General features: G+C 40.6%; 2 protein-coding genes across 2 annotated transcripts; one reads left to right on the forward strand and one right to left on the reverse strand.

Moving 5' to 3' along the window:
- Positions 1–673: 673 nt before the first annotated feature.
- rbp4l (retinol binding protein 4, like) lies at positions 674–2,801 on the forward strand. Its single transcript, XM_070924631.1, has 5 exons — positions 674–760; positions 1,105–1,222; positions 1,317–1,453; positions 2,069–2,181; positions 2,273–2,801. The coding sequence occupies exons 2-5, from the start codon at positions 1,106–1,108 to the stop codon at positions 2,494–2,496; spliced, it is 591 nt and encodes a 196-aa protein (XP_070780732.1). The 5' UTR covers positions 674–760; position 1,105; the 3' UTR covers positions 2,497–2,801.
- A 4,848-nt stretch (positions 2,802–7,649) lies between these two features.
- Positions 7,650–17,522, reverse strand: LOC139301110 (keratin, type I cytoskeletal 18). The gene is made up of 10 exons (XM_070924408.1): positions 17,484–17,522; positions 15,729–16,001; positions 15,456–15,581; positions 14,887–14,969; positions 14,169–14,325; positions 12,579–12,743; positions 11,976–12,101; positions 10,732–10,949; positions 9,678–9,706; positions 7,650–8,454 (listed from the first exon to the last, which is right to left on the reverse strand). The coding sequence occupies exons 2-10, from the start codon at positions 15,990–15,992 to the stop codon at positions 8,339–8,341; spliced, it is 1,284 nt and encodes a 427-aa protein (XP_070780509.1). The 5' UTR covers positions 15,993–16,001; positions 17,484–17,522; the 3' UTR covers positions 7,650–8,338.
- Between the last annotated feature and the right edge of the window lie 2,404 nt (positions 17,523–19,926).

Here is a 19,926-nt window from a genome sequence, read left to right on the forward strand (position 1 = left end):
TTGACTGCAAACAGCTTCCTGCTGCTGCTGGAAACAAGGTTAATGATAAATATTACATTTGTGGGCAGCTAAACCAAAACAAGTGGCTGAAAGAATTGCAAAGTTAGCGATAATTCTCTGTGGGTTTGCCACTACAAGTGACACATATTATATGTCATATAGTATATTTCATATAATAATAAAAGTCGTACGTCTGTCCACATACATCTTGATTCTGCCCACATTCCTTCCCTATATTTTGTTACTTCCAAGCCATCTGAATCACACAAACATTGGATATATAGAAGTTCCCAGTTGCCTTTCTCTTTATATCAGTGTTTCATCAATAATCCAGCTCTATAGCATCATGCCTTGTCCTTTCATTCAACCAAAAACATTTCTATCAATTCGTAATCATATATGGTCTGTACTGAGCTTTGTGTGCATTCAGATTCAGTTTATGTGTGTGCACCTGTATCCGCTCAGATATGCATGTGCCTGTTTTATTGTTCTTCCAGTCAGTTACATAAAGGTCTGATTGTTTTTATAGTAACTCTTGGGCAGGTTTGAACATAGAAGCCAGATTACTGTAAGTATTTCAACCCAACAGGATTACCTCTAGATTTAAGCACCTTATTTAGTTCCAAGCAATGAAAATCAGCCATAAGCTTGTCTGTGGAGTGTGTATATAAAGGCTGCCTCAGACACAAGACCCAATCTGGTGGATAACCACAAACAGCAGTACAGTTTGAATCACTGTTGCTTCTTTGATCCAAAAAAGGTAAGGCGCTGAAATTGTACTCATTTTAAGACAGTTTGCCTTCTAGCTACTTGTTCGATTTCTTACGTGTTCGGTTTTGTGAAGAATGTAACCATCTGAAATCAAGAGACTTGATGATCACTGTATTTTTGAAGATGTACTTTTGTCCATGTTTTTGGTGCAGACATTTTAACTTTGAAAGCGTTTTTTAGACGGTGTTGCATGTAATCGGCTGTCACATAGTGCTACTATTTGCTTTTTCTCATGTCATTGTATACTGTTGGTGCATTAGTATACAAGAGATCAGGGATGGTGGAGATCCAAATATGCAGGTCCTAATACACTGATATGTGTGTTCATTATAGAATGGGATCCTCTAAGCTGGCCCTGCTGCTGGTCTTGCTGTCCTGCGTGGAGCGCTGTCTGTCTGCCTCCTGTGTTGTTGACAGCTTCACAGTCAAAGACGACTTTGACCCCAAGAGGGTGAGTGAACTGAAAACACACAAACAAACACAAATGGCATGCGTGTTGAAAAAAAATAAAGAAAAATAATTTTCCGAGTTTCTTTTCATCGCAGTATGCAGGAAAGTGGTACGCACTGCAGAAGAAAGACCCAGAGGGCCTGTTCCTGCAGGACAACATCTCAGCTGAGTACACCATCGATGATGACGGCTCCATGACCGCCTCCTCCAAAGGACGGGTCACTCTGTTTGGGTAAGTCAGAGAGCCAGTGAGTGACTTTGATATAGACTTTTTTCCCTGCCTCATCGACAAATATATTCATATAATTTACTTGAACAAAAGCAAAACCAGCTGGCCTCACGTCTCTTTAAACCCCTCCTGATTAGGGCAAAGGGTCAGTTTGGTCACAAAGACCTTCTTGACTCTCTAAGACCTTTGGAGATGAGGGCAGCTCAAATATTCACTTTCCAGGGTCAGCAGTTAAGAAAGGTGCTTAGGTTCTGCTTGTTGTTCACCTGAAGATTTCAGATAGGAACAAGAGTCATTTTCTAAAAGCGCATTCTGAACAGCATTAGCTACATGCCGGGTTTCCCCTGGATTATGGAGGATTAGGAAGTAATGCAGGATGGAGAGGTGGGCTTTTAAACAGGAATGTGGGCTTGAATGTACTTTTACAAACAAAACTTAAGAACTTCAGCTGGTTTAAGTGCTCATGACATGGACTCAAAGCAATCCAGGCTTTATTCAGGGAGTGACTTTGAGGTTGACATTGTTAGAATTCACTGTAATTGCAAGAAAAGGACAATTATATCAGCCAAAGGCTGTAGATTTGTTTTACATGTTTTTTGTTGTATCATCATGTTGCAGCTTCTGGGTTGTGTGTGCTGACATGGCTGCCCAGTACTCCATCCCCGACCCTACCACCCCCGGCAAGATGTTCATGAACTACCAGGGACTGGCCAGCTACCTGTCCAGTGGAGGTCAGCTGTGCACAAATATCCCCCTCACATCCTTCATATATCCCCTCATTCTTCTTCACGCTCGCTAACCTCCCCCTTTCTTTCCAACCAGGTGACAACTACTGGGTGATCGACACCGACTACGACAACTACGCCATCACCTACGCCTGCCGCACCCTGAAGGAGGATGGCAGCTGCGAGGACGGCTATGCCCTCATCTTCTCCAGAAACCCCCGTGGCCTGCCACCGGCCATCCAGCGCATCGTCCGTCAGAAGCAGGAGGATATCTGCATGGCCGGAGAGTTTCAGCCCGTCCTGCAGTCTGGAGCCTGCTAAAGAGAGAGAGGAGAGCAGGAGATTGTGAAGCTGAGAAAGCCAGCTGGCTGAAGAGGGAGAATGAGAGAGCTCATGTGACAGAAGGCGTGTATGTTGTGGATATGCGCGTGATGTGCAATGAATGGACAGATGCAAAAAAATGTAATGAGAGGAGGAAAAACATTAGAGAAAATGAAATGTAGACAGTGAAAAACCTGCAAATTTCCAACCAGGATTCCAAGATTAATATCCTTTTCCTCCTCTATTGCTCTGTGTTCATCCATTGTTTGTCCAAGAAAAATGTTGCTGTGGTGTTTTGAGCGAATGTGAAAGTTAAAATAAAAAATATTTTTCTAAACAAAAATCTCTGGAATCTTGTCCTTTATGTGCTGTAAAAAAAAACGTTAAAGCATGCAATTCCACTTTCCAAACATGGATTTTTGAATTTATATGTATATAAAAATAAAAGTTTGAAGCATAAAAACAGTTCAGGAATAAAAACACGTGTAAGTGGCTGTGATCCCTCCTGAGCTCAAGAGAATGCAGTCAAACCCAACACAATACGCACAGAGCAGTAATGGGCTTACTGGTTCAGAGAGTTTAGTCCTATTATATACACTAACGGAACTGTTCAGCCACTTAGCGAGCTCCAGGGGTCAAGGGTCATATCAGAAGCTTTCTGAAGCCTTGCTTGGATGGCAAAGATGACTGGCTGTATATGCAGGTTAGAAAATGCTCAAATGCTCCTGTTCGTTCTTCTTCTCTTTTGTAATGTTACATAACTTAGGGAAAGGATGGGAGAAGCAAGATGGCCGACAGTGAGGCAGAAAGACAGATGGAGATGTTTGTTTCCATTGAGGTGTGTAATCCTGTTGATGTTATGCAGCAACCAAGAAGGCAATGTGCTAAAGCCAATAATAGTTGAGCCTTACTGTAAATCAATGTAATGCACCTGGTGCCCTGGCTTACATTCATGGAGGACAGTCAGTCAAAGATTTAGGAAGGCTTTGTCACTCCAACAAACATTTACCTGTTTTTCTTCCTGAGGCACACGTGAGAATAAAGAAGTAGAAGAAGTGTAGCCTGCTTGGTCACAAAACTGACAACCCAAAGAGGACTCAAGGGGAAGAAAATCTATTTTTTCTTAATACATGACAGTGAAGTAATATTTCATTTCAAATGCAGACGCCGGACCAGCAGGTAAGGTGGAAAACAAGTCTTTAATATTGAAAGGCAGGCAGGAATAGTGGGAGGGTGGCTGGCTGGTGAATGGGGCTGAGATATGGGGGTGAAAATCCAGGAGGGTGCTGGGCTGAGGGACACCCGAGGTTGAGTGCTGGCTGGTGGGTTTGGCAAACTGGCGTGGTGGGCAGGTAGAACAGACGTAAAGACAACAGGCTGGTAGATAAACAAACTAACAGGCTGACTAGACAGACAAAGTTTCTGGGCTGAAGTAATGCACATAAACTTGTAGCGAGTGGTGATGGCTTGATAGCAGGCAGGTGTGCTGATCCCTGATGATGAGCTGGTGTGTTGCCAGAGAGACAAGAGGGGAGGGGGACGAGCGGACAGACAAAACACACAGGGGTTGTGACATAGAGAAAAAATAGGTGTATATATAATATATATGACCAACAACATGCAATGTCTATTTACAAGTCAAGTGTTTCTGTAAATTGTAGATTACTTTGTGTACATGAAGAGGGTGGTTGTACAGTACAGTGCATTTATACATGTATATACAGCGTGCAGGATTTATTCATACATATTTGACAGTGATGGCTGATATGTACATGCTAAATTATATTATTATACAACACAGAAAACAATGCATCGGAAACATGTTAAATTAATTCACTCTTTGCAGCATTTATTAACTTAATTTTGAGATGTGAAGTGACACCAGGGAGGATTAAAGTCTCTCAAGTCCATATAGAAAACATTATAGCATGTATGTGGACATTTGTCAACCATGAGACATGATGGCTAGATCACCATGAAAATGATCATGACACCTAAAGTACTGAGATATCTAAACTATATGAACTCAACTGGGTTTTGCTCAGTTGTATTTGTGGGAATGTGTGACAAGGGATCGTGGGTAATCTCTCTGAAACTGGTTGGCGGGACAGTGTGTAAGGCGCACCAGGCCAAAGCTTCAGTGAGTCTGACTGTAAACTAGCTTAGCTCCGATGGGATCATCTGTTTGACCTTACCTCAAATGAGACCGTCTGTAATTTGCAATTAAAAACAGCTAAACTCAAACAATGTTTTTTACTTGATGTGTTCCATCCGAGGGCGCACATTTTTGTCATATTGTTGGATTTCCCGCTAAGAGATTTCCCTGTAAAGAAAACTAACTTTACATAAACATCAATTTGGGTGTAAAAAAAAACAAAAAACAAAACAAACAAGAAAAGGCTTGTTGTTAAAACCCAGTCTGTTTTCACGTAAATAGGCTACAAGCCCGAGGTAAGAATGTAAGTGGATTTATCTGCTTGACTCTGGTGACGCTCCAACACAAATATCCCGTGTCTGGAGGATGCCAGAGTCAGGGGTTACGGCCTCTTTACGTCTTCTCTACAGTGGCCTAACAAGGGAAGGCTGAGGTGACAGAGAAAACTCTGCTCACTACTCAAAGTTTAAAAAATGCTGGTTGAATTAGTGTTATTCAGTATCTTCTGTCTATCTAGCAAGTAGCTTTCCTCTCATACTGTCAGATTTCTGAATACCTGAAAATTGTACATTGTGAATGTTTGCAATTTCTGCCTTTACCAAACAAAGTATATATTAATCGCTATGATAAGATGTGTCCACTAGAGTGCAATCAAACCACATTGAGCACTGAGCTCGAAGAACCTGTGGACATAAAGCAGGTCATCTTTCATCAATTGGTGTTGATAAACTTACTTATGTTGTAACTTATTATCCAATTTAATACTTCTACTTAATTCTACTGAAACAGCTAAATATGCCATGTTTCATTGGCTCTGGCTAAGCTGCTGCTGCTTGTAGGTGGCCGATGTCATCACAGTATCTAAAGCAAGATGGCAAAAGGTTTCCAGCCAGACTACTGAATCATTTTTGGGAGACAGGATTCATCAAGTGGCCAATCAGTAGTAATAGAAGTTTTACTAAGTATTAGACCTTCCTAATGGCTCCTTGTTTAACTGTCTTCTCACAGTGTCAGTTAAAGCCTAAATATTTTTATTGGCATTGAGGGCTTAATGTTTAGCTCAGTATGTCTCCATTTTATGTTACATTCTTTACATTTATCATGAGGATGGTGTCAGATGCCAGTGCTCTACTCATGAGTTGTATTTCAGAGGTGTGCTTGTTATTGAAACATCACCAGACCGCTTAATCCAATGATCTGTCTGCCTCCTACTCATCTCTGTCGTCCGTCTCTCTCTCTTTCTCTGGGTTTCTGGCTGCGTTAAAGGAGGAGAAAACAGAGGGAAGAAAGAAGGTGACTGCTTGTGTACTCTAGTTGAAAATAAGAAAACATGAACAAGCATCTGCTTGTGGGTTGGGCTCCATAAATATGCTCTACAGGGGTACTTTCCACTTGAGGGAAATTGTTCCTTCAAAATGGGTTCAGAGGGCATTCTTATTTTCATCTGTGCATTACATCTCAGGCTCCAGAAGGGTAGAAGGCATTAAAAGAATAAAGGCTGCTGATGAATGTTATTATGATCACAGGACACCAGTGTGAGACATTTCTCAGTTTCTGTCTGTCTATCTGTTGAAATCATTTGACTGACTTTGCAGAACACCTGTCTCTCTGTCTGACTCATCTGACTTGCTGTCTCGGTTTTTATGACTCTTTGAGTCGTCCGACTGGGAATCTGCCGGAGGTCTTGACAAATCTGTCTAATTGGTCTGTAAACAGACAGCGCCTTTGTGACAATCAAGGGGGAGGGGTAGCAAAGTGCTCATGAGGATAGCCTGAGGCCGGAGTCAACAGTGTTTCAGGGATCACAATTTAGTCCCTCCATCCAGACTAAGTCAGTAAGTTTCTATACAGGATGCTTTTTAAAAAGCTCTCCAGATGTAATGAATTCTAAAAAGGCGGTCTCACTTTGCATTGTGGAGTTATAAAACCACACACTCATTGTCATGTGACCTCAGGTGGCCTGTTGATATCTCATTGCTGTTAGTTCTCCTGTTCCACTCTGTTCTTCACGTTTGCTCTGTAAACAACAACAAGTTTGGACATTGCAAAAACCTGCTGGGCACAAACTGTGTTTTTTGGCTCAAATGGACTGAACAATACTTGCTCAACAGCAAAGTGTGAAATGTTGGCATATTTGAAACGTTTCAACACGTAAAAGCCATCTAATTCATTGTCATTATTGTGGATACATTGGAGTCCTGCATTTGGGCCACATATAAAATCTTACTTATATTTTCAAAGTAAAATTAAGACTTTCCTTTTCTCATCAGTTCATTTCGGTTTCCAACCTTTTGACTTTTGTTCATGAGGATTTTTGGAGCGTGATGACTCAAAAGGTCATGACCTTAAATGAAAGGATTGATGGAAGACACAGTGGGCTTGTTATATCATGTGTGCGCTCAGGTAGGACGTGCTTATTAAGGGATCATCAGACAATTAGGGCCCTAAATGACTTGAAAAAAGGAGTTGCATCTCTTTATTTGTGTGCCTGTACCAACTCGCAGATAAAAACCAAACATGTGGAGCACTGTTAATCATTCTTAACTTACCCAATACTTACACACATATTATCTGTCTCTGAGTGATCTTATTTTACAACTCTGTCTCTGTAATTTCCCCCGTATTTACGTCATTATTACAAGAGTTGTCTCCCACAGTGTCTTTGATGAAAGACCTGCAGTACTGATAGAGACATTACTTCACACCTCAATGACAGCAGATGTGTCCACCCACATAATAACAGTGAGGAGGCTTCACATGTTACCAACAGCACTAATGGACAGAGAGTATTTGTTTAAAAAAACTCAGCATTGGCTTGAGCTGACATCAAGAGACTTTTTAAAAAAATGACAGCAGGTTGCAGCAACATCACAACAGCCCAAGAAGACACAGAGGACACTGTATATTGACATTTTTTGATTTCAGTATAGAAGCCAGCGAGGTAAAGATAGAGCGGAAGATATGGATTAAAGAAACTTTATTTAGAGTATAAACACACACAAAAAGCAAAGACAGTGAAATGATATTCTTGTAAAAGAACTAAAGGTATGAATAACATTTCCTAAAGTAAACTTTTCCACACTAAGAAATAAATATCTTGCTTAACTACACAGCCTTGTATTAGTAAAACAGTATGAAGATGGGTAGTCAGTTGCTCTCACACAAACACACACACACGCACACACATCTCTATTTAACCTCCTAAGACCCAAGTTCTATCTTAATTTCTCTTTGCTATCTTGGCTTATTGGGACCTGATAAGTATAAAAACTAAGCATCATCTGTTGACATGATGTAGTTCCACATACGAGGACAATTTTGAATTTCCATATAAGCAGAATTAAGTATTATGGTATAACCCAAAATGTGATGTCCACGCATGTGGATGCCAGGTCCTAGGAGGTTAAAACTGGTATAAGCATGAGTAGCTACAGCAGTACTGGACATTCAGTATGTTTGTGGCATTTTCTCTAGAAACAAACAATTGATCAATGTGTCACTGATAAGTGAACTGTGGGAAAACATTTCTCTGAAAACATAAAACATTTGAGTAATGCCCCCCAAAAAATGCCCTATTCAAAACAATGTTTTCTCTCTTGCTCAAGTGTAATATTCTGACAATAATCTTTTCATATCTTCTCTCTTTTTTCTCTTTTCGTTTTACTCTTCACTTCCTCCTTCCTCTCTTTATTTCTTGGTCTCCTCGATCTGCTCCACCTCGCTGGATTCATCCACCACTTTGCCGTTGACCATCGTCTGAGTCACCACCTTCACAATCTTCCTGGTGCGAACATCAGGCTCCTCTGCACAGACAGAGATGAGGTTAAATGAGATGAGATGAGATGAGATGAGAAGGGATGAGATAGAGGAGGAGAGAAAAAAGGGATGATTGAAATGATGAGCACTGATGTGAAATGAGAAAAGACGAGTTTAAAATATGAGACTTACAGTGGAGAGAAAGTAAGCTGCGATGAAAAGAGATGATACAAGATGAGATGGAAGAAAAGATGATATGAGAAGAAACAAGCAGAAGAAAAAAATAAAACAATTTGAAGTAAGAAGATCAATATGAGATCAAATGTTAAATAAGACAGTGTGAGAAAAACGTGATTAGAAGAGATGAGATGTGATGAGGTGGAAGAGATGATATGAGAAGAGGAGAGTTGACGAGAGAAAGAAAGAAGAGAAAACATTAGAAACAGTGAGATAAGGAGGGACATTATATTAGATAAATCAGTTTAATCTCACATTCCTCTGTAATTTGTGTTGAATCGTGTGTGTTGCCATAACATCTGCTCACTGACCTGCTCAGTCACTGCTCTGTCTCCTGATGTAGTTTGATGTGTTTGAACTGTACTAAATGCAGCTTCGGGTGAAGGCCTTCGTGCAATTCTCACTAAAATCATTTAGCTTGTACAAACAGCTTTAACTATTCAGCCCTCCTGTCTCACGAGGACGTCTTTCATTCTGTGTTGACTTTAATCGTCTAATGTCGTGAGACTAAGATGAACATTTTCAAAACACCTTACCGTTTGTTAATCCTGCAGTGTGACTCAACCGCATTAAGACGCAGTTACCACATTGGGATAAATGTTTTCACACCCACATTTTGTTGCTATAGGAGCTGAGCTGTTAATGGTGTTTGCATTGTTCATAAAACAATCATTAGTCCTGGGCCACTTGGGTGTGTGTGACAGAATATCTGTCTGTCTGTCAGCCTCACTACAGTGCTGCCTCAAATCCACATCTGAACCCATATAAAGTTCGGCTATTACGCAACAGATGGTGAATAAACATTTGTGAACAGCTTGCTCACCTTATCTCCTCCATCATTACAGCTTTAGTCACCTCCCTGATGTTTTCATCAGGTTGAGATAAAATGCATTCAAGTGAAAGAATGACCAGTGCTTCACTCTTTGTTGTGCTAATGTACTATTATATAATGCTGCGCTTGGATGTCATTCTGTCCATCTGACACACAAGTAATGACTTTGCTTTCTTTTATCGGCAAAAGCCAAATACTCACTTTTCGGGGGAGGAGGAACTTCCTTGACTCTGAGGGACAGAAAGGGAACATGTTAGAAAACATTTAACGGAAAGGATTAGCATTTTGGGAAACACTCTTATTTGCTTTCTGGCTGAGAATTAGATGAGAAAATCGATAACACTCACATGTTTGTAAAGTTAATATGAAGCTACAGCCAGCAGCTGGTTAGCTTAACTTAGCATAAAGACTGAAAACAGGGGGAAACAGCTAGCCTGGCTCTGTCCAAAGATAAACAATCTGTCTACTAGCTAGGGGTGCCACCCGTCCCGTACAATACAGGATCGTCCTGTATTGAAATATAAAATGCACTTTACTGAATCAAGGGGGCGATTTGTCCTAATGATTACAGTGATTACACAAGTTTTCACATGATTGGAATGACATGAGAAGTAATAAATCCAAAAGAGTTTCACGAGACATAACAGATTATTTAGTATTAAATCAGAATCTGTGGAAACGAATGACACCTAGAACCTAGAACCTTTTTTAAAAATGGCGGCAAATGACTCCAACAGAAAGACCAAACATTTTGCCCACGTCTATGATCTGATGTTTTGATTCTTTATATAACTGATACAACTGTGCTTTACTCTTATTGACTCTTGACTTCCTTTACATTTATGTTGAGAGAAGTTTGAAATTGATGCATAAAAAGCCCATCGGCACTGTGCTTGAACAGCGCCACCTTGGCTACAAAGCTAAGGAAGCTCAAGTTGGTCTGTAAACTGTGATGAATGTTTACAGCGGATAGTTGTTTCTCTTTTAAATGATGTAAGTTTGGCTTACATGGGGGTTTGTTTAAAACCTGTTTGATCGTCTGACTGCTCGTGTTTCTTGCCCCATCAGACTTCTTTTCTGTTGCTACATTTCTAGATTTCAGCAATTAACTTGTAGCACAAAGTTACTATTACCAATAGGAATTATGGCACTATAACAATAAGACTCATATTGTAATAAAGCAGAATTTTCCTTTAACCTTAGCATTAAGCCCTTTTTATCCCCCAATTTCTTCATGCGACTGGTGAAAACTCACGTCTCCTCTCCCTCCAGCAGGCGCCTGTAGGTGGCGATCTCCATTTCCAGGTTCTGCTTGATGCGGAGGAGCTGCTCGTAGTCGGTCTTGGTGCGCTGCATGTCCAGCCTGAGCTGGGAGAGGTCGTCCTCGAGCTGGTTCAGGGTGGCCTGCAGCCGCTCCATCTCGGCAGAGTATTTGTGACCCGTCTCACCCAGGTTACCCTCCAGCGCTGCTATCTGAGGAGTGAAAGGGGAAATAAGAAGAGAGCTGACCTGCCTTATCCGCATACCCGGGTCTAATATTACCACTGAGTGCTTTTAATGTTGCCAATAATCATATCAGTTCATCAGTTAAAGGACTGGTGACCTGGGACATAACCGCTGTCCAATTCAAGAAATGTCCCAAAATCATTCATTATTCTGTGATTCCAAACATTTACCCATCATCACAGTGTATTGTAACCAGTAACGTGATGCTTCAGGTTGGCGGGTATTAAAAGTTCAACCTCCTCTCGTTTCCTCAGAAGGTGTTTGTCAGTAGAAATCAAACCTCAATGTCTCCTGATTATGAAATGACTTCCCAAACCATTATCAACAAGTACCTGTGACCTGACAAGGCCTTGGCATCCAAAACAAACAGGCGCTGCTCAGACAAGATTATTCATCTCAGCACCGAAACTCACCCACATACAATTTAGCAACTGAATCTGCTATGTCCTCGCATGACAGCATGGGAGAACATGTTTACTGTCAACACAGGATTACAAGAGAGAAAAACAAAATGACTTTTCCCAGACGGGTATGTGATACAGCAGCATGGACATAAAAAAAAACTAGTCTAACTGAGACTGAGTCTGAACCTCTGTAAGGATTTTCTGTGTTGTCATTCAACAAATCCCTTATAAAACCACTCTTTCTTTAACACAATACCATAACTCATCATGGCTTTGTGAAAAGGTAATACTCATAACCATATTTTAAAATCATGGCTGTGGTGTTTGCACAGCTTTGTGTGCATTAGACTTTGTTTGCACGACTCCAAATGTAGAAATATCACTTGCACGGTTATTTTTAAACCAAAACACAACCCTGTCAGGCAGCAGTCACGTAAGTCCCTCCTGGCACCACAAGCATATTGTTCCGTTTTCTGTTGTCAACGTCAATCTTTTTAGTTCTTAAGGAGCCAAAAGGTATGAAAATCCTCGTGTTCGTGGGATGATTCGCTCCACTCGTCACCTCCCTCCGTCGGGTGTAGCAGCTCACCTGTTTGTGCAGGCTCTCCAGCTCCACCTCCAGGGTCTGCAGGAAGCGCTGCCTCTCCATCAGCTCGCTCTGAGCTCCTCTCAGAGCCTCGTTGCTCTCCTTGACCTCGTTCTGCACCGTCTCCAGCTGGACAGGACACAAAACAATCACAGGAATGCACACTCACATGAAATGCATCGTGTGTTTCCCCTCTTTGCTATTACTTCTCTGCATGTAGTATCTATTTTCAACTTTCTTTAAGCCATTTTACATAAACTCTGATACAGTAGGACTGCCAGGTGTAACTGACAAAAAGTTTCAACGTAGAGATGAAACAATTTGCAACAGAAAAAAACAGCAACCATTGTGGTATTATTCTTTTGATTATTATAAGCAAAAACAGTGAATAAAATGCTGAAAATTCTCTTGTTCGAGCTTCTCAAATGTGATGATTTGCTGCTTTTCTTGAATATCTTTGGCCTCTTATATGTTGTGAGGGGCATTTCCCCCCTACTTTTGGACATAGGCCAATCTTACACTGAGGTATTAAACAATTCATAGAAATAATTAGTTTAATTAAAAATTCTGTTGTCATGAGAAAGACATGGCAGTTTCTCCTCACACCTTCTTGCGGTACCACAGCTCTGCTTGTTCCTTGTTCTTCTTGACAATCCCCTCATACTGGGAACGCAGGTCGGACAGAATGGTGCCCAGCTCCGGCCCGCTGGCCGAGTCCACCTCCACATTCACCTCGTCTCTGGCAATACGAGACTTCATCTGCTCCAGTTCCTGTGAGGGGAGAAGCTCTGAATACTGATGTCCTTAATGTTGATTTGCCACTCTGTGTGTGTGTGTGCGTGTGTGTGTTTATTTCTGAATGGAACGAACGGTTGCACTGTGTCATCTCTAAACAAACTTAAAGTTGTACCATCTGTGTGAACAGGCGACACGTGGAACCAGCAATAGTTACGTGAATCCTACACCGCAGGGTGGCAGAGAGGATGTGAGGGCATCTTCATAATTTAGATGTTCTCCATTAATAGTTGATGGGGCAGAGCTCAGCTTACCCCTGGCCACACACACACACACACACGCACACACACACACACACACACACACACACACACACACACACACACACACACACACACACACACACACACACACACACACTCTCTATTCATGCATGCTCGTTGGATCTCTTTCACTCTCTCCTCTCTGTGACCTCGTGCTGTCACATACTACTTATTTTAATGTGATGTGATCTGGTTTAAATGCTCTTGATTGATATATGTTCATACACAATTTTCCAGCAATTTTCCAGTCCAGTGTGAACTAGTTCCCCAGCTAACCCCCAGAGATGCTACTTTTCTATTTTAGAGGGGGAAAAGTCTACATTTTCAACCTAAGGGACTGACATAGATTTCATAAATAAGAGCTGACAAAGATCCATAGTGCGCATAGTGAGCAAGTTTAAAAGACCAAACCACTTTCCTCCCACCAGACAGGAGCAAAACCATCACATGTAGTCAAATAAGACAACAAGCAAATGTAAGATAAGTATTCATAGATGTATTCCAGGATTCACAAAAGCCAAAACAATTCAGTCTCATTTGGTCAAATTCATTCCCAATATCTGCAGCAGGTCTTGGTTTGAGTGTGAAATTGTGCCCCTGAAACTTTAACAAACACCAAATCGAAGTTTTTGCACCACATTATTGTAGCACACTGTAAGTTCATGTATCTTAAATTAATGGGCTCTGTACAGTGTCATTCACATCTTGTTTCAGTAAGCAGGAGATCAATCCTTCCTTTGGTGAGAGGGGGTAAGTTTATCATAGCTTCTCATCTCCCCAGAGGACAGTAGTCCGGACGCCTCGGAGCAGCTGATTGGACAGAAAGAGCAGGTTTGGGAAACCAGATCTACCTGCTCCTTTTGTCTGTAGTAACCAGAAGCCCACCTCTCTCTCTGTTCCCCCCTCCCTACATGTTTTTTTCGGCTTAGGCTCTAAAAAGACCTCTTGAGTCCACCAAACTGGGTCAGTCGGATATCAAACAACCTGGTGTTTGTGAGAGAGGGGGCCGAAATGAAAACAAGATGAAGCAAATGTCGAGTAATGGAGAAGGCAAAGAGTGTTAAAAGACCAGCATACCACAGGAATGAGGGCAAATAAGAAACGAGTGCAGACAGATAGAGTTAACAAACAGACTTACCTCCTCATGATTTTTCTTGAGGAAGTAAAGTTCTTCTTTCAGGCTGTCCAGATCTCCTCTCAGAGAGGCGATGATCTGCTCGTGGTCAGTCTTGGCCTTTTTCAGAGCAACACAGTCTCGCTCCACAGACTGACACATCACCAGCTCCGTCTCCCACCTTGTAAAGTCCAGAAAAATAGCAGAGAAAAGCAGAAAGACAGAACACTTGATGTTTACTTACTTTCTTTTGCAGAAGAAAGTGCCTCATAAAGGTGCGTGTACATTTTAAAGCTCAGACATGTCTGCAAATGGAAAGCAAACATTTATACATACAAGAAAATCATTTGACTCCTCTCATGAAACAAAAATCTCTATGAAGTCTCTATGAAATATAAATGTATATATATATATATATATATGTATAGACTTTATAGGGAAAAAAAGGACAGGAAAAATTACTTGTTGGTTCCCGATAATTATCAGAATTTGCATTAAATATCTCAATAGTTAGGACTTTTAGTTGACTCTAACACTAAAATATGAAAAATATTAAAACTTAAATATCAATTGAATATTGCCATGCTGCCATACACGTATCACAAATGAAACCAATGCAGTAAAACCTTAATTAAAGACATGGATAAAACTCTGAAGGGCTCAATAAGTCATATAAAAAAAGAGAGAGGACGAACACTAGTTTCAGTGTTTCATCTTCATTCTGTAATCATTAATCACTCACTTGATTCTGAAGTCATCAGCAGCCAGTTTAGCATTATCGATCTCTAACATGAGACGAGCATTTTCCAAGGTCTTCTTCCTCACCTGACAAATATTAACGTGAGGAAACGGTGTTAAAAAAAGACTTTAACATCCTTCATTAAAGTCAATCTTCACACTGAAGTACAACTCATTCTTCTACATTTGATGCTTTATATATTGTGTTTATATTGGTATATTGACAGTTAAAGTATTACAAAGAGTATTTGTACCTTATAGTGGAGTTACTTATGGTTACAGAAGACACATGGTAACACATTCCAACTTCATTAAACTGTAACTTGTTCTGTTTAGTCTAAAATATGCAAAAATAATCATTAACTTCACTCAGGCTTCGTTAGTTAACTGAAAGACCATGAGTGGGTGAAACTCTGCCTCTGGTGATGCAGCTCCTGCTAAAAGACGATGCACACGCCAACATTTGCATGAATGTTTTGTCTATGTAAAATAACCAGTCATAACCTTGAGCTTTGTTGATTGACAGACATATTCAAAAATTCTGTCTGTCTATCTGTCTGGTGTGGTTGCTACCTCTTGCTCAACAGCATGAGCTTGGGCCATCATGGAATCAAGGTCATGACCTTTGGGAATGCGTTCGAGCATCAGCTGCTTGATCCTCGTCTCCAGGTCTGCGTTGGAGCGCTCCAGTGAACGCACCTGGAGGAAGTGAAAGCAAAACAAGAGACAGTTTAATGACCAGTTGTTTCAGCTTGCTTCTAATAGTACCATTTCCTTGTCTGCATGGAGGCAAACGGAGATCACCCATTTGGCCCTAACAGTGCGGTAGTGTTTCATGTGTCAGACCTTGTCCAGGTAGTTGGCCAGACGGTTATTGAGACTCTGCATGGCTTCCTTGTCGTTGGTGCTGTTGCCGTGCAGTCCGTTCAGCTGCAGGCTCATTGGACCGTTGAGGTCCTGGCTGATGGAGGCTGAGCGGCTCAGCGGGCTGGCTGCGGCGAAAGACACCGAAGCACGGGAGCGAGCGCGGCCGGTGTCCATCAGAGAACGGCTGGAGAAGGAGGGCTGTCGGCTCATAGAGTAACTCCTCATCGACATGCTGGAGGCCATGATGGGTGGCTGTAACGGCGGAGAGAAGACAAAGACACAGCATGGACTTTGGGAGTTAGACTTGTAAAGACAAAATGAAGGCAAGACATGAAGAGAGAAACACAATCTCACATGTTACATCCATGACAGGTCTCTGAAGAGAGAGTGGATGGATGTTCAAATAGCACATAACTTCAAACACCAGACTGTTTGACCTATTGCAGCCATTTAAAGCTAATGTTACATGTGATCTGGCGGTAGAAAAGCTCTTTTGCGGCCCTTAAGCAAATGTGTTTTATTCTCGCATTTGGCCGGACTTAAATACAAGTAGGGCCTCATATTCAAGCCCACTGAAGGGCCACTTAAAATGACGAAAGGAGCCTTTAAATGAGTGCACCTACGGCTGGCAAGTGGCTTTTCAAACTAACCGTCTGCCTCGAAGAGATGACCGACTTTGCGGTCAGAGCCACTTCGGTCTGTCCATCTCGGCTCCCATCCCGTTCAAATGCAACTTCAACTCAAGTCAGTGAAAAATCTAAATGTAAATCAGCACCAACCTCAACCCTGGGTCGAGGAAGGGCCTCTCACTGACACTGAGGACACTCTCATACAGTCTATTACTATGATAATAAGATGCATTTTATATTCAAGAAGACACTAATAGAGGAAAAAAGGAGGAGGAGAAAAAAACAGAAGCCTTCCTAAAGGTTTAGACTACAGAAGATGTGTTTAAATAATTATTTAATAAGAAATAAAATAATTATGAAATGTATGTTTATATTAATATTCAGTTCATATGCTAGAACATTTAGTTTAAATACTCCTATTATTTTCTGTCCTACTTTTTAAATCTCATTTGAGATTAAGTTTAACAGGTGTCCATATTACTTTCTGGACTTCAAGTGTGACTAGTTGGTGTTTGGATGTTTGAATATTGTACAGGACAGTGTATCTTTGTCTGTGTGTGTGTGTGTGTGTGTGTGTGTGTGTGTGTGCGTGAGGTTTCGCGCATGCTTGCTTTTGTGTGTTAGCGGCCAAGAGAACCTCTCTGTCTCTCTGTCACTTGATCCTTGCAACACCGTTCCCACAACACTACAAAGGACCCGGCAGGAGACAGACGGTCCTTGTTTCAGATGAAAGACAGAGCTTGGGAAAATGGTCAAGAAAATATTCCGAGAGAATTCCAGTGACACAAGGAGACACTTTGTTCAGCAGGAAATGGACTTTCATTTCAATTTTTTTTTCAAATCATCTTGTCATCAGCTAACAAATAGTTGTGTTGACAGCTTTGAATGAAAGCGAACAAGAAAATAAGTTTAATTTGCTTGAGGAAAGTGGTAAAGCTTTTTCTTCCAAATATAATTTTGATTTAGATCAGTGCTTCATTCATCCTCAACTAATAAACTTCATAAAAGAACAAAATAGAATCATTGAAAATGACTCAAATCATCAATTCTAATAAATGTAATTGCTAAAAAAAAGACAATGTTGTTAAAAAAACATCCTACTCACCAGGGTTTTGTTCAGATAGAGGCACAGTGGGATCAGAGGAATACAGGAGGCTGTGTGCTGCTGATGCTACAGGTGTGCTTATATGTAGCTATGCAGGAAGTGGGAGGAGCTAGCGCTCAACAGGAGGTGTGTTTACTTCACCTGTAGGTCTTGTGAAAGGTGGGTGCAGAGTCTTGTAATGAAACTGTAACATAGCTTTCCATTACAATTCCTTACTGAGATGCTCACCTTTATCATTGGAAGTCAGTTACAGAATAGTCATTGATCTGATCTGATAAAAAAAAAACATATTTAGAAGAAGAAGAAGAAGAAGAAGAAGAAGAAGAAGAAGAAGAAGAACTACTTCATTAATCCCCCTTGGGAAATATTTAACAACCATTTCCTTTTCTAACCTTCTTCCACTTTGTTTTGGGGTTTAAAATACTTAAAGAACCCTTCCAGACATGTTTTAGACGTATAAAAATACTCTGCTTGGAATAGTAAATTGAGTCTGATATGGTTTCCCATTTCAATAGTTTAGCTGCTGGACACAAGATGTCTCTTACTTCACTGAAAAGTCCATTGTTAGGGTTTTTACACTGGAGGTTCCACATCACACAACCAAAACAGTACAATGAGCTGAAAGATGCTAAAGTGCTCTGTAGAGCTCTAGAGAGTGTTGAGTTGAGTGATGATTCATCGCTATGAGAAACCTCTTTCACATGACACATATATCTTTTCCATTGTTGATATAGAAATATAGATTAGTCCAGCTTTAAAATATTAAAAAAAGATATACTGTGCGGTCAGTGCGATGAAGCACACCCTCTCATGTATCAGTGCTATTAAATATCTCATCATCATTAACATCCCTTTACTGTTTGTATCCAGGGGGGTGCAGCCATCCTGTCCTGCAGTCAGTCATCTTGCTGTAACCTGACCCTCCTTCTACCTGTCGGCGATAAAATATTCAACAAGTCACTCAGAGAAAGACAACCTGCCTAGAAACAAACATGGTGTGGGGTGTAAAGGCTCGATTCAAACAGGTCAGAACGGCGAGAACATCACTACCAACACAAAATATATTAAAGCTTAAACTGTACACCCTGAAACACTCAAAAAATGTGTCATTGTTCATAAAGTTGTGACTCTAACGATTGCTGTACTTGGGCTACAGCTGACTGTTGGTCAGTCTAAACTTTACTGTCACTTATTTACTCTATACACACTCACAACTGTGTGTGTGTGTGTGTGTAGAGTATCACATAAAGGTTCGTAAGTGACAGATGTTGCCGTGGTCAATATTTACTTCCATTTATTAACATACACACACTTCCATGTTTGCACAGCCCATGTAGAATAGGATTGTAGTTCTTCTCATGTGCCGTCTAACTACAGCTCTTGTGAACTTTGTCCATGCAAAGTCTTATAAAAGATAGAGGGACGTGTGATATTGAAAATCTTTGGGTGAAGCATGTGTTTCCAACTTATTATCATATTCAAATTCAAGTGAGATGAAAATATTCCTTGTGTCTGTCACTGTTGCAAATGTCTCTATTTGCATTTAGTTCCTGTAAGTTGCATTTGAGCAAATTATTATCATTATTATACAGTATTAGTTTATCTGTGTCCTTAGATTTTACAAGCTGCAGCATTAGCAACAAATCAGCCAGGATAGTGGCCCTCCAAAAACTCAAAAAAATCATCTCAATACTCTGACCTCAGTTGACCATTTTGAACCACCATAGTGATCATGCAATGATTATATTTCATCAAAATAATGAAATCACTGCTGTGGTGCCCTGATGAACGTCTAAGAAGTAAAATGGTAAATGGAGGCCATAGTATTAAGAAATATTTTGTGTTTTTTGTCCTACCTGATATATTGCTGTGACTCAAGCAGTGAATCTCTTGCATCTTATAATAAATAATAATCATTTATTTGTATAGCACTTCTCAAAACAAATGTTACAAACAAACAACAAAGATACAGGAATAAAATCAAGTGCAGCTTATGAAACATAACAAGCTGTCAAGCTTAAAAGACATAAAAGTCCTTGAGAGGCTGATTGATAAGAACTAGTTTTAAGAAGTGATTTCAATGGAATCATTTAAAGGAATGAATGTATGTAATAGTGACATCGTCCAACAGAGAACGATAAACAATAAACAAAGGGAAAAAATCAACATTTTTATTGAGTATTGAAAATTTATCCAATCTAATCAAGTCTTGGTTAAAAATGTTGCCAGTGCCCCCCGGTGCATATTCCCATCTCCAGTGTTACAGCTGTAGTCTATCTCCACCATGTGGTGAAGGCTGGTAAATACAAGTGAAGTGCACAACAAAGCAGGCAGCAGTACCTCCCAAAAGAGGGCAGCAACAGGCTGCAGTGCTCGCTATGGTCTTGTCATCCCAACACATTGTCTAAATGAATTCATTTTCATGTTTCATGTTTTTTAGTGC

Source organism: Enoplosus armatus, chromosome 18, assembly GCF_043641665.1.
Source record: "Enoplosus armatus isolate fEnoArm2 chromosome 18, fEnoArm2.hap1, whole genome shotgun sequence".
In the NCBI taxonomy this organism is placed as follows: Eukaryota; Metazoa; Chordata; class Actinopteri; order Centrarchiformes; family Enoplosidae; genus Enoplosus; species Enoplosus armatus.

Excerpts from the sequence above, each read along its gene's own strand:
- rbp4l (XM_070924631.1), top strand. The coding sequence starts at position 1,106 with ATGGGATCCTCTAAGCTGGCCCTGCTGCTGGTCTTGCTGTCCTGCGTG. Across the intron at positions 1,454-2,068 it reads GGACGGGTCACTCTGTTTGG|CTTCTGGGTTGTGTGTGCTG; the intron begins GTAAGTCAGAGA and ends ATCATGTTGCAG. Across the intron at positions 2,182-2,272 it reads CAGCTACCTGTCCAGTGGAG|GTGACAACTACTGGGTGATC; the intron begins GTCAGCTGTGCA and ends CTTTCCAACCAG.
- LOC139301110 (XM_070924408.1), bottom strand. The coding sequence starts at position 15,992 with ATGGCCTCCAGCATGTCGATGAGGAGTTACTCTATGAGCCGACAGCCC. Across the intron at positions 14,326-14,886 it reads GCTGATGACTTCAGAATCAA|GTGGGAGACGGAGCTGGTGA; the intron begins GTGAGTGATTAA and ends GGACTTTACAAG. Across the intron at positions 12,744-14,168 it reads TCAAGAAAAATCATGAGGAG|GAACTGGAGCAGATGAAGTC; the intron begins GTAAGTCTGTTT and ends CTCCCCTCACAG.